General features: G+C 40.7%; 1 protein-coding gene across 1 annotated transcript in view; it reads right to left on the bottom strand.

Annotated features, from left to right (window-relative positions):
* Positions 1-5,674: 5,674 nt before the first annotated feature.
* FMN2 (formin 2) overlaps positions 5,675-14,177 on the bottom strand; it is a 164,650-nt gene continuing 156,147 nt past the window's right edge. Inside the window, 2 exon segments of the mRNA XM_068155191.1 lie at positions 5,675-7,767; positions 9,875-9,956. Coding sequence (XP_068011292.1) covers positions 7,741-7,767; positions 9,875-9,956 — 109 coding nt within the window. The 3' untranslated portion in view covers positions 5,675-7,740.

Here is a 14,177-nt window from a genome sequence, read left to right as displayed (position 1 = left end):
AGGCTAAGCAACCCCAAGTCACTCAGCCTCTCCTCATAGGCCTTGTGTTCCAGGCCCCTCACCAGCCTCGTTGCTCTTCTCTGGACATGTTCAAGTATCTCAATGTCCTTCTTAAATTGAGGAGCCCAGAACTGGACACAGTACTCAAGGTGTGGCCTGACCAGTGAAGGGTACAGGAGCAGAATGACCTCCCTGCTCCTGCTGGCCACACTGTTCCTGATGCAGCCCAGGATGCCATTGGCTCTCCTGGCCACCTGGGCACACTGCTGGCTCCTGTTCAGCCTGCTAGCTACCAGCACCCCCAGGTCCCTTTCTGCCTGGATGCTCTCCAGCCACTCTGTCCCCAGCCTATAGCACTGCATAGGGTTGTTGTGGCTAAAGTGTAGAACCCTGCACTTAGCCTTGTTAAATCTCACCCCATTGGCCTCCGCCCACCCATCCAGCCTGTCAAGGTCATTCTGCAGGGCCCTTCTACCTTCCAACAGATCGACTACTGCTCCTAACTTGGTGTCATCTGCAAACTTGTGGTGGAACCTCTTGTGCTGCAGCTTACATCCATTGCTTCTTGTCCTATCATAGGGAGCAAGTAAGAAGAGCATGGCCCCTCCCTCCTGACACCCAGCCCTCAGATATTTATAAACATTTATTAAATCCCCTCTAAGTCTTCTATTTTTTCCAGACTAAAAAGCCCCAGGTCCCTCAGCCTCTCCTCATCAGTTGCATGCTCCAGTCCCCTAATCATTCTCGTTGCCCTCTGCTGGGCCCTCTCCAGCAGATCCTTATCCCTCTTAAACTGGGGAGCCCAAAACTGAACACTTTTACAAGTAGGTTGAATGAACATCAGGAATAGCACAGGTACAGATGGGTCTGTTAGAAACAAGAAAATGTCTTGTAAAACTTATTCTGTAAAGTGAATCCCATTTGATTGATGTGTGGCAGGTCTGAATGGTGTGGGGCATGGTTTTCTGTCCCCTGTGCTGACCTATTCATGCTACCTTCAGAAAAACCCAGCTCAATCAGTTTTCATGTATTCTGTCCAGTTAAACAGTTAAAAATTGGTGTAACTTAAGTCTGAGCCAAGTCCAGTGTATCAGCTCCTTGACTTTGCTTGTTTAACATAAGTATGCAACAAAATAATTGTAATGCGAATACTTGCTAGATCTTCTCTCAATGAAATTAGTAACTGCTTCCAACTTTTTAAAGTGATCACTGAAAAACTAGACAAGAAAAATCACAGAATCACAGAATGTTAGGGGCTGGAAGGGACCTCGAAAGATCATCTAATCCAATCCCCCTGCCAAAGCAAGATCACCTATACCAGATCACACAGGAACACAGCCAGGCGGATTTTGAATATCTCTAGGGAAGGAGACTCCACAAATCTCCCTGGGCAGCTTGTTCCAGTGTTCCATTATCCTCACAGTGAATTTTTTTCTTCTCATATTTACATGGAACTTGCTATGCCTCAACTTCCACCCATTGCCCCTTGTCCTGTCATTGGGCATCATCCAGAAGAGCCTGGCTCCATCCTCTTGGCACTCATCCTTTACATATTTATAAACATTAATGAGGTTACTCCTCAGTCTCATCTTCTCCAAGCTAAAGAGCCCCAGCTCCCTCAGTCTCTCCTTGTAAGGGAGATGTTCCACTCCCTTAATTATTTTTGTGGTTCTCTGCTGGACGTTTTCAAGCCGTTCCCTGTCCTTGAACTTAGGGGCCCAGAACTGGGCACAATATTTAAGATGTGGCCTCAGCAGGGCTGAGTAGAGGGGAAGGAGAACCTCTCTCGACCTACTAACCATACCCCTTCTAATACACCCCAGAATGGCATTTGCCCTCTTGGCCATAAGAGCACATTGCTGGCTCGTGGTCAACCTTCCATCTGCTAGAACCCCCACATCTTTTTCCCCTTCACTGCTCTCCAGCAGGTGAGTCCCCACCCTATACTGGTACATGGGGTTGTTCTTTCCCAGGTGCAACGCTCTACACTTGCCTTTGTTGAACTTCATTGCATTTCTCCCTACGTAACTCTCCAGCCTGTCCAAGTCTCACTGAATGGCAGCACAACCTCCTGGCATGTCAGCCACTCTACACAGCCTTGCATCATCAACAAACTTGCTGACAGTGCTCTCTGTTCCCTCGTCCAGGTCACTGATGAATATATTGAGCAGCACTGGTCCCTGTACTGACCCCTGAGGGACTCCACTAGATACATGTCTCCAACTAGACACTGTCCCATTGACTACAACTCTGACTTCTTTCCTCCAACCATTTCTCAATCCATCTCACTACCTGATCATCCAGACCACACTGCCTCATGTTAGCTGCAAGGATGCTGTGGGAGATAGTGTCAAATGCTTTACTGAAATCAAGATAAACCACATCCACTGCTCTGCCATCATCTATCCACCTGGTTATGTCCTCATAAAAGGCTACCAGATTGGTCAGACATGACTTCCCTTTGGTAAAACCATGTTGACTGCTCCTAATGACTCTCTTGTCCTTGTTACGCCTAAGGACAGTGCCGAGGATAAGTTGCTCCATTATCTTTCCAGGGATGGAGGTGAGGCTGACTGGTCTATAGTTACCTGGGCACTCCTTCTTACCCTTTTTGAAGATTGAAGTTTGCCCTCCTCCAGTCCCCAGGAATCTCTCTTGTCCACCATGATTTACCAAAGATGGTGGAGAGTCACATGGCAATGACCTCTGCCAGCTCCCTCAGCACCTGCTGGTGCATGGCATCATGACCCATTGATTTATGGATGGTCTGTTTACTTAACTGTTCCCTAACTCCTTGTCAACCAAGGAAAACTCCTTCTTTGTCATATCTTCTTCTGGGGACTCAGGGGTTTATCAGTATGTGGAAGATGTCACTGATTGTATTCCCTCTGCCAGAGTTGGTTAATACTTAACTAAGTTTTGGAAGTGCTTTGGGATGATGAAAGGTGCTACCACAAAAGCTAACCACTGCTGTGTCATGGCACGTGACAATGTACCATGCTTCTGAAAGGCTTTAATATGCAAGCAAGTCACAGCATCATAGAATCAATAAGGTTGGAAAAGACCTCAGAGATCATCAAGTCCAACCTAACACCCAACACCTCATGACTACTAAACCATGGCTTCAAGTGCCACGTCCAATCCCTTTTTGAACTCCTCCAGGGACAGTAACTCCACCACCTCCCTGGGCAGCCCAGGGCACCTGGGCACCTCGAGCCTAAATTTCCCCTGGTGCAGCTTGAGACTGTGTCCTCTTGTTCTGGTGCTGGTTGCCTGAGAGAAGAGACCAACCCCTTCCTGGCTACAACCTCCCTTCAAGTAGTTGTAGAGAACAATAAGGTCTCTCCTGAGCCTCCTCCAGGCTAAACAACCCTAGCTCCCTCAGGCTCTCCTCACAGGGATTGTGCTCAAGGCCTCTCCCCAGCCTCATTGCCCTTCTCTGGACACATCCAAGTGTCTCAATATCCTTCTTAAACTGGGAGGCCCAAAACTGGACACAGTACTCAAGGTATCATATCATAGAATCATAGGGTTGGAAAAGACCTCAGAGATCATCAAGTCCAACCTAATACCTCCTGGAACTAAACCATGGCTCCAAGTGCCCCATCCAGGCCCTTCTTGAACACCTCCAGAGACAGGGATTCCACCACCTCCCTGGGCAGCACACTCCAATGGCCAATCACTCCCTCTGGGAAGAACTCCCTCCTCACCCCAAGCACAAACCTCCCCCAACACAGCCTGAGACCAGGTCCTTCTGCTCCAGTGCTGGCCATCTGGGAGAAGAGACCAAACCCCATGGGGCTACAACCTCCCTTCAGGTAGTTGAAAAGAGAGTGAGTTGGCCTCACTGCCAGCTTAGAAGGAGACAGCAGAATTCAGTTTCAAGTTGCTGTGCAGAGCACTTTCTCTCAGACTTAAGCCAGTTTTGATTCAATTTTGTCTCTTGTTATTTCCAGAACAATTAATATAGAGGGAAGAGACCTCGAAGATCATCAAGTCCAACCTGTCACCACAGACCTCACGCCTAGAGTAGGGAGGACACTACTGCCCACTGCAGGCTTGAACTCACAACCTTCCCATTAAGGGTCTGATGCACTACCAACTGAGCCACAGTGCTGAGTATAGGGGCACAATGACGTCCCTGCTCCTGCTGGCCACACTATTTCTAATGCAGGCCAGGATGCCATTCGCCACCTGGGCACACTGCTGGCTCATGTACAGCCAGCTGTCAACCATCACCCCCAGGTCCCTTTCTGCCTGGCTGCTCTACAACCTCTGTCCCCAGCCTGTAGCTCTGCATGGGATTGTTGTGACCAAATCAACATGAATCTTCTTAGCTTCTCTTAAAAAAACAGACTGTTACTCTCAGTAAATCACATCTGCTGCTCAGGTATGAAAGCCTTTATTTAGCTGTTGCATTAAAAGTATCGTGGTGGTTGGCAAAAGCTCACTTGTATGACTACAGCCAACTCAGAAGCATAGTATGCATGATTTTACAGTCAGCAGTGGGAGAGAAGGGGCTGATGAGATGTTTGATCCCTTTAAACACACAAACTAACAAAAGAACATTAGTCCAAACTTCTGCAAAATCCTGACTGTGGCAGGGGGTCAAAAAAAAGAGCAGCAGCAGTAAAACTTATGCAGGGAATTGAGTCTGGGAGTGCTATGATTCAACTTTCGTACTGCAGGTCAAGTTTAGTGTTGCACATAGTGGGCTACTTTCTTTGGAAATTTGAAAGCAGGCTGCAGAGTAGCTGTAGAGAAGAAATACAGGTTCAACCAATTAGGTTGTGTCTGAGTAAAATGAAAGGGGAAAATCTATATAGCAGCTTGTATCTGAAGATCATAATCTTGGCACTATCAGCTGCAATCAGCCATTGACACTATTCTTCAGAGGGAGAGGCTTGCAAACAACTTTTGGCATCCGTGTTGCAGGTAGTATGTACATATGTGAAAGTCCTGCCAGGTTGCTGGACAACACTTTCATGATATAAAGCACATATAAAGACATTATAATATACAGACAATACTTTATAATGGATATTTTTGCCCAGATAGCAATTTCTTAAGATTGTTACGTAGGCAGTGTTAGTAGGGCTGATGGGTGACCTCATTGTGGTCCACAACTTCCTCAATGAGGGCAGCAGAGGGGGAGGTGCTGATCTTGGTGACCAGCAATAGAACAGGAGTAAATGGAATGAAGCTGCATCAGGGGAAGCCAGACTGGATTCCCCAGGGAAGTGGAGATGGCATCAATCTTGTCATTCAAGTTGCTTCTAAGAGCATCAGGATGATGTTCACAGTCATGTTAGTTTTACGTAGTCCTATGAGAAGCAGGGAGTTGGACTCAATGATCCTTATGGGTCCCTTCCAATATGAGATATTCTGTTACAATCCTGAGTCAAATGCACAAATGAAAAGCATGCTCAAGCCAGCGAAGTGAATGATAGTCTGATTGGACAAGGGACTCCACCTCCTTCCTACCACCACCTGGGGAAAAGATACACAACATAACTGGGAAATACTGCCACTATGCCTCCAAAAGGCAAGGAAAGGGAAGCTCTGTTTCCACCAATCCCTTCACAAAGGTTTTTCCTTGATCACAGAACCCTTGAGGGGATTTGGTTCTTAGGAAGCAAATGGTTGCTAGCAAACAGCATAGTCTAACAGTGAAGAGATAAGTCAGTTATTTCATTATTATTCCTTTTATTTTCATATAAATTAACATTCTAAAAAAAATTGAAATAGAAACACTAAATACAGTATTGCACATAGTGATCTTTGTTAGATGATCTATTATTTCTTTTAGTATAGTAATATACATACTGTAGGTACTGAAGGGAACAGGAAGGCTACAAATTAAAACATGCTACTGAATCCTTGCACTTAGGAGCAAAGTTAGGAGGAAAAGACTATTGTTTACATAAATACAAACATGGATTTGAATTGGTGCCATTAAAATAGTTTTATTTTTAAAAGTTTTTTACATAAGTTAGTTGTAACAGCAAATAACCTCTTCACTTCCCCAAATAGTAATGTTACTCCCATCAACACAAAATCTTAGAACTTAATTCTCGGTAATTTATTTCCCTGCTAGGAATTATTACAAGTACAGATTTTCACACAGGTTTGTCAGCAACAGGAGACTTGCTTTTCACATAGTGAAAAAAACCCATCTTTTCTAGTGCTCAGTATATGTGAAGAATAACAGATTCCTGAGGTCATACTTCACGCTTCCTTTTATGACATTCTGTAGGATGTATTAGCCTCTGGACAGCTAGAAATGTCTCTTGATGTCCTATATTAGACAGGGAATAACCCAATCCAGCACATTAGAGTTCATACCCCAGTGTTTTTCAGGCTCCAAGGTTGTGAGCATGTGCATCCAATTCAGTTGTGCACACAGTCTGCTTTCAGGAAAAGTGCTCTTTGAAAGAAAAATGTTATCAATCAGGCCGATTGGTTTGGGGCTCTTAAATTAGAACAAGAAAAAGGGGTTGGTTTTGGTTAAGCAGATCAAAACTGATATAGTAAATTCTGCAGTGCAAAAAGGAATTAAACACATGGTCTAAAATGGAAGCCCTAAGTTATAAATTTCAATGATTAACCTCCTAGTCAGGGACACTGAAAGCCTGGAGGAAAAATCTGCAGCTCTGTTAAGTGTGAAATTGATGTCAATTAGTTGGTAGTCTATGTTCTGTCACTAGAATTTGCTACTGTTTTTCATAAATGTCAGTCCCCATGTGCATCTTTTAATGGCTCTCTAAAGGAGTTTTAAATTAACTGTAAAGCTAATTCCGAAAGGGAAGCCATGTACATGTGGCCAAAAGCCTGTCTGATTTAAGCGATCAGCAGTTAAATCTATACTATACCTTCTAAAGTTCCTGTAAAAGTATTAGTTGCTTTATATATTAACAAACTATAATAGCCAAATATCATACTCTCTATCATACTTCTGTGCTTTCTGTATTTTCCTGCTTTTTACCTAATCTTTTTCTTTTCTATTCCTATTTGTTTAATGCTGGATTTCTGACCCCCATACCACCTGGCATTCACTGTCTGGCAAAAGATGAAGTAAAAGTATGCTGCTTTATTGATTTTAAAGATAGTTACAGTAAACATCTTGTTCCACAAATATTTAGTCATGGAGGGCAACCAAACAAGTTGGGAAAGCATTGATTATACTGTATAAACAGCACTTAACAATTCAAAATACAAACTACAAATGCCAACATGAAACAGATACACACAATTCACTAGGAGTAACATTTCTTTCCCTAATCTAAGTGCAGTGCCATGAAGTATTTGTGTTAGACAGATGTTGCCAGTAGGAATGGAACCGTTTTCCTGTAGAGAGTTGCATTCTTATGAAGTTCAACTTAATGCAGTTTTCAGCATGTTCAGAACTGATGCAGACACCACTTTTTATGCATGCTGACTTGGCCTATTTGTAATATACCATACACTTTACAAAATATAATTTTTGAGGGGCAAAGGAGATAAGACTACAAGGAAGGTGTTTCTAGTCCATACCTGGGCATTCCATTAAAGTGATGATGTTTGTGAATGAATGTACAATAATACATTAATTGGTGGGAAACTCCAGAAAATAGAAACTGAATTCAAAGAGGCCAAGAAAGCAAATGATCACAATGATGTAGTTTCCTTCCCTCTCACTCTCCACCCACAGTCATGTCGAGTTTTGGTAATCAGGTAAGAATGGCTTCTGCTTTTCTCCTCTCAGATTTTCATACTTATCTTTGCTTTCTGAAAAAGAAAATAAATTTTAAAAGGCAGAAAAGTGAGTATAAATTAAACCACCTCACACAAATACACAGAAAAAACATAAGCTAATTTTCAATTATACTTCTTGCAGAATTGACTTTGCAAATAAATCAAAACTAGAACTGAGGCAGACTGCAGCGATATACTGCTTGTGTTTTGTTTACTTTCCTTTTCACCCTATCAAATTTTCAGTAACACCAAAAGTCCCAGGCTCTGCACTAATAATAATAACGATACCAGAATAATTATGCCTATAGTTTTGGGGGTTTGTTGTTTGTTTCAAACAATCTTGATGTCTCTGTTCAGCAAGATATAGGTGAGATGGAGAAATCCAAATTGATAGTATTTTTTGTTTGGTTTGGTTTTTTGGTTGGTTGGTTTTGGTTTGTTTTTTTTTTGGGGGGGGGTTGGTGGTTTGGTTTGGGTTTTTTGTGTTTGTTGTTCTTGTTTGGGTTGTGGGTTTTTTTGTTTATGTAACATATTGATCTGGTTTTAAATAAAATCAATAAAATCAAATCTAACCGAGCATTCCTAAGCAAGCTGATACTCCACTTACATTTCTTGTGGCTCGGCTCCACAGAGTCACAAGAGGGAACCTCTGGACATCATCTAGTCCAACCTCCATGCTAAACTATGTTCACCTAGAACAGGTTGCACAGGATGGCATCCAGGTGGGTTTTGATATCTCCAGAGAAGGAGACTCCACAACCTCTCTGGGCAGCCTGTTCCAGTAGACTGTGACACTTACAGTAAAGAAGTTGCCCCTTGTGTTCATAGAATAGAATCATAGAATTAACCAGGTTGGAAGAGACCTCCAAGATCATCCAGTCCAACCTATCACCCAGCCCTATCCAATCAACTAGACCATGGCACTAAGTGCCTCATCCAATCTTTTCTTGAAGATCTCCAGGGATGGCAACTCCACCACCTCCCTGGGCAGCCCATTCCAATGGTACATCTTTCTCTCTGTGGTACTGTGTCAACCTCAAAGCAAAGACAATTTTACCTATGTTCAGATAGTACTTTCTGTGTTCCAGTTTGTGCCTGTTGCCCCTTGTCCTGTCACTGGGCACCACTGGAAAGAGTCTGGCCCTATCCTCTTGATAACCATTCACCCAACCACAGCCAACTTTCCCTATATATTCAGAATAAGAAACAATATGTGCAGTATTATTTCTTCCTATTTCAGATTATGTTAGTTAAAATATAGTAAAAGTTACCACCTGACTCATCTCAAGGATGTTTCATAGTAACATAGCTATGACCACAAAGCACAAAATAATTAAATCATGCCTGGAAACAGATGGATGTGGACACAGGAAAAAAATAATCTGTTGTAACATTTTATAAAATCTTATAAATTATATTTGTAAAACAGAATAGGTTTAGATGCTACAGGTATAATTTCAATGTGAGGTACCAGATTAATTTTTGACTAGAGGAATATTTATTATCTGTAAAACTTGTCATGATCCTAGCAATGCTTAGGCAATCATAGTGGAAAATTTTCATTGACTAAAAGTACTCCTCTACTATCATTGAAGGTATTTAACTATTTTTGGAAGAATGATGAAAGGACAGTATTATCTTTTTTTTTAGGGTTTCTATTCCAAACAAATCCACATAAGTGGAGTAGGAGCCACTAATATTTGATACAGGGATTCGACTTGAAAAATGTGTGCCTATCACAGTTCTTCATTATATTTTGTAAGTGTAGAAAACAGAGTGAACACAAACTGAGTAAGCTTGAAGTCTGGAACTGCCTTTCTGGCTTCCAGGTGCATCCCACATTAAGATTGAGATGTAGACAGATTGGCAGGATGAGGTAATAATACGCTGCTTGTGATGTGTCTCTTGTGGAGGAACATTCACAGGCATCATTCAAGTTTTGTAATCTAACATCTTTCATGAAAATGTTAAACATTAAACAGAAAAAACAACCAAACAAAAACCCCAACAAACCAAAACCAATAAACAAACCCCAAACCAAAAGGGTACATCAAGAATAACATACCTGCAAACAAAATACAAAGAGAAAAAAATAGAATTAGCTTTGGGAACAACAGTATTGCTACAAATTTTTACTTACAATTCCGGAGTCATGTTTTGGCCTTATATTGTATAGTGACTTCCCCTTTTTCTGTCTGCAGACTTCCTCTGCTTCTTTAACTCTGAAGAGAGACAAAATTTATAAATATTCATGTATAACCAAAATAATTTAAAAAGGTAATGCAGTATATAACTAATAAATTTAGGCCTGAAGACACAAGAATAACTTTATTCCCCATATTTTCGTTAGCATACTCCACAAAATATCCCGTCTATTCTGTGGCTGTTGTTGCCATACCATCAGTCTCTGGGAGTTTCAAGGACAGGCACAATTGATGATGTGACTCTATAATCAATTCTAGTTACCAAAGTAATTGGTACTTACTGTATCAGGATTTAAAATACAGAGCCTTTATACCAAACACTACTAAGAAAGCTCTTACTGCTGCTTAAAAATCATTCATTACCAAGCTCAGTACTTCAGTTTAAACAACATTTCTCACCAACCTATTTTCTCTTTCACCCGTTTTTGTTTGCATTTAGAACAGAAAAATAGCTTTATCTAGATTTCCAGTTTTCACTCTGCAACTTAAGAGTAAAAATGGAAAACTGCCACAGAGCGTGATGTTTACAACCAAGGTGGTACACTGTGCACGTCTCTTTGAGAGTAACCTGCAAGGCTTACAAGGACAACCAGAGATGGATGCACTTGAGATGTCTGGATGTGAATAGGAGAGCATGTTCCAGAAGCCAGGTGTCACTTCTTAGTGCATCCTGACTTGGCAAATTGCACCAAATAAGGGCCTTGTGAAATGTCAACAAGATAAATGTTCTTTTATTCATGTGGTTAAGCACCAAACTTTGATAGACAGAGGGTTATATTCAGACTGGGAGCCTACTAGAACCAATCTGCACACAATAAAATCTTTACCTTTTTACTAATTTTGTAGATAAAACTTACACCTGTTTATTGAAACACTGGTAATACAGATTTAAGTAATGAAGCTTTAAAGACTTACACAAGACCTTTCAATATGATGGCATTAAATACTATAAGATGTGGTGTTTTGGGTTTTGTTTATAAGATTACAATATTATTTACAAATAAGAAAGTAGAAAACAAAACTTAAAATATTAAATTGGCCTGCTCTTGCCAGCAACGCAGACTTCAGATGGCACTTTGCCTTTTCATCATTACCCAACAGTGAAAAAAAGAAAGAGTAAAATGATATTGAAGAAATTATATATCCTTGGCTAGGTCTTTGCGGTTCATCTCTTCCAGACTTGCATGTCTGCTGTTTCATTGAGGCTACACAAGGCAATGTGAGAATCAGGCTTTGTGTTACTTTTTTTTTTTATATATATTAGGGTTTTTTTTGTGTGAAAAGGGGCAGATTTCAAACATAAGACTCCATCTGGGTCTGCTAAGTGCATTAGAAATAAAATGCCTTCACATCCATCTCTCCTTTATCCAGCTTCACCAGACACACCTTGTTCTTTCCATAAGTTTCAAATTTATACTCTAAAAAATTAGTTTAACCATAATTTCTCTTCCAGCACTTCCAACAAGCTGCTCTCTTTGTTTGATGGCCTTATATCTAAGAAGACGTCTATGTGTGCAAGGAGGGGGGGGGGGGGGGGGGGGAGAAAAAGCCTTAGAAATCTATTATTTTCAAGCTATTACACTTCTTATCTGTCAAATGTCAAATAGCCAAGTAATTCACCTTTAAAACATTTAAATAGATTCAGTAAAAGTGGCAGCCAAAATGTGGTGATAGCTTTAAACACAAAGTTATTGGAATGACAGAGAATGTAAGGACATAGTCTTTTTCCCAAAATGCCACCTTTTCTTGTGATTTGTGTCTACTTAATCCCAAGCTCTTTTCCAATGAGAAATATTCCAGTCCATCAAAAGGCACTCTTACCAAATCAGATATAAAATAGCATGTCTATTATATAATTTCATTTTTTCAAACACAGCTACAACTGGATACCTTCACTGTTAGACATTATTTAAATTAAAAACTGAAATGTTACTTTGGAGTAAATTAGTATCAAATCCTGGGGACTGCACAACTACTATTGAGGTTATCAAAATTACCATTTTATAGAAGCAATGTAATACATGCAGGCACTCAAGACACATTGTGCAATGACAGCATATATAACATTAAAAAAAAAAATATTTACCAAACCAGTTGAAACAGATCAAGATGTTATTCTCAGGAAATGTCAGGGAATCTTTAGTTCCAGTCTTTGTCCCATCTAAATATCCCCGTTCCAAGACAGATTATGCACTGCTGGCCTAAAAGACCAGGTTATGAGACAGCACAGCTCTCTGTAGGTCTCATGTTAATTCAAAACAAAAATCCTCACGTGGAATGGAGCCGTTGATAATGCAGTGATAGGGATTATTTTTGAAAAAGCAGATCCCATTTATTGTCACTGTCAGCATAACATCTGTAAATGTTCAGCTTCTATTAGAGAAATAGCTATTTGGAGAAAAGCTGTTTCTGCTTGAAACAGCAAAAAGTTAATAACAATGCCCTCATTTTGAGCTTGAAAAACTGATACACATCTTCCAGACTGATAAATGAAAATTTTAGACTTGTACTACCCATTTTTCTGAGATTATGTAAGATATTCTGGTCTTACTAACATGGTTGCGGTCTTCAAGTTCCTTAGGAGAGAAACTTTTCTGAAATTCCTTAGAGTTTCAGCCTATTTATTCATACCAAAGTGAATTCAGGAGTATTACTCCCTAATGCACTGAAGACAAAGCTGGGAGCTAGCAGCCACTTAGTTCCAGTTCCAACCATATCAGTGACTCACTCTGTGGGTTTGGGACAGCTCACTGTCTCCAGCCTCCATCCTGATCTCAGTGCAGGAAGATTCAAGTGGTTGGATAGGGCCTCACTGAAGACAATATAACCTATACCTTTGTTTCTTCTGCAAGAAATGTCCTTAGAAATGTCAAGATAGCACACACCAAAGGCTCATTGCTAGGAGGTTTAGTTTATGACCATGTTAAAACTGGAATCATGGACATCTCTATAAATTTACAACTGTAGCTATAATTAAAGTCAACAGACTGATGAAATGCAAAGGCAGTCAGCAGCTTTCCACAGTGCTAAATCATAAACCAGCAGAACTGGTATTAGTTTCTATAGTGTGAGAGACTTATCAGTAATCTAAATTAGGATTTTATCAAGTGTAAAATTAAAATAACTTAACCCCGAAAGAGGAAAAGGATCTATTTTGATATGAACATCAGTACCATTTAAACACCACGATCTAGAGAAGCAAATAAAAGCTAACTTTTGAAGTAAGGGCAATAGTCTTAATTCAGTTTGAAAATAACTTTTGACTGCCACTGGCTTAGGCTCTTTTCACTGCCCCTGAATGATTTTTCATCTTCCCATCCAGGAGATTAACCAGATTTAGGTAAATTCACCTTGCTTCTGTCAACTCATGCCCAGTTTAAGTCATATTTCTTACAGTGGTAAACTCCTGTGTACCTTCCTCTTGCTCAAGGTTTTCCTGAACTACTTCCTACTGGCTTCAGTGAGACCCTGATCAGTATGGAGGTGCAGGATAACCTAAGATCAAAAGGTGCAAAAATTGTACAAATGTTAGTGGTCATAACCGAGGAAAAGTGGGTTAACTATTCAACTATGATGAGTCATTAGAGTTTCATTAATAAAATAATTAATCTTCCCTGAAAGTCCAGAGGAGGATATTTATAGAAAACACCACAAGAACTATAAACATGAGCCTCCCAAAAGCCACAAAAGGGGAAGCAATGGCAGACAATGACACACTTCAAAGCTCCAAGCCAAAATTCCACTGCTGGCTCTGCCAGTGAAGAATACAGCTAGCTCAAGGAGTAGGAAACAGTTAAAAAGACATAAAAGACATTCCCAAGAAAGAAGTGAAGACTCAGTTGTCAGGCCCTCTGTGGAAAGATAGGCTGCCAAAGAGGGAGATTATGGAAAAGGAGTTGAGAAGGTGGGTGTTCCCCATTTCCTGAGTCCTTACACATAGGCAGGCATGTGCATACATTGATTTATTATTCTGAAGATCTGTTTTCACTTAAATTATTATGTTCTGTGTTACTAATATTTCTTATTATAAGGACTATTTGGTCACTTTATAGCACCGCTGCTCTCAAGTGCAACCAAATGCACAGAGGCAAGATCAAGCCATGACCTGAGAGTGGGTAAGGTGGAGGTGACAAAGGGACATGCTGTGCTCTTGAAGAAGCCAGGTGGTATGGTTAACTTCATAAATGTGATGAGACTAATTTTCAAGCTTACTGTGTGCTAGGCTTCTGTGCTAGAGTG

The sequence above is a fragment of the Melanerpes formicivorus genome, unplaced genomic scaffold (assembly GCF_026170545.1).
Source record: "Melanerpes formicivorus ecotype bairdi unplaced genomic scaffold, bMelFor1.0.p_v2 SCAF_2, whole genome shotgun sequence".
NCBI classification, from domain to species: Eukaryota; Metazoa; Chordata; class Aves; order Piciformes; family Picidae; genus Melanerpes; species Melanerpes formicivorus.
This window is presented reverse-complemented; position numbering and strand designations above follow the sequence as displayed.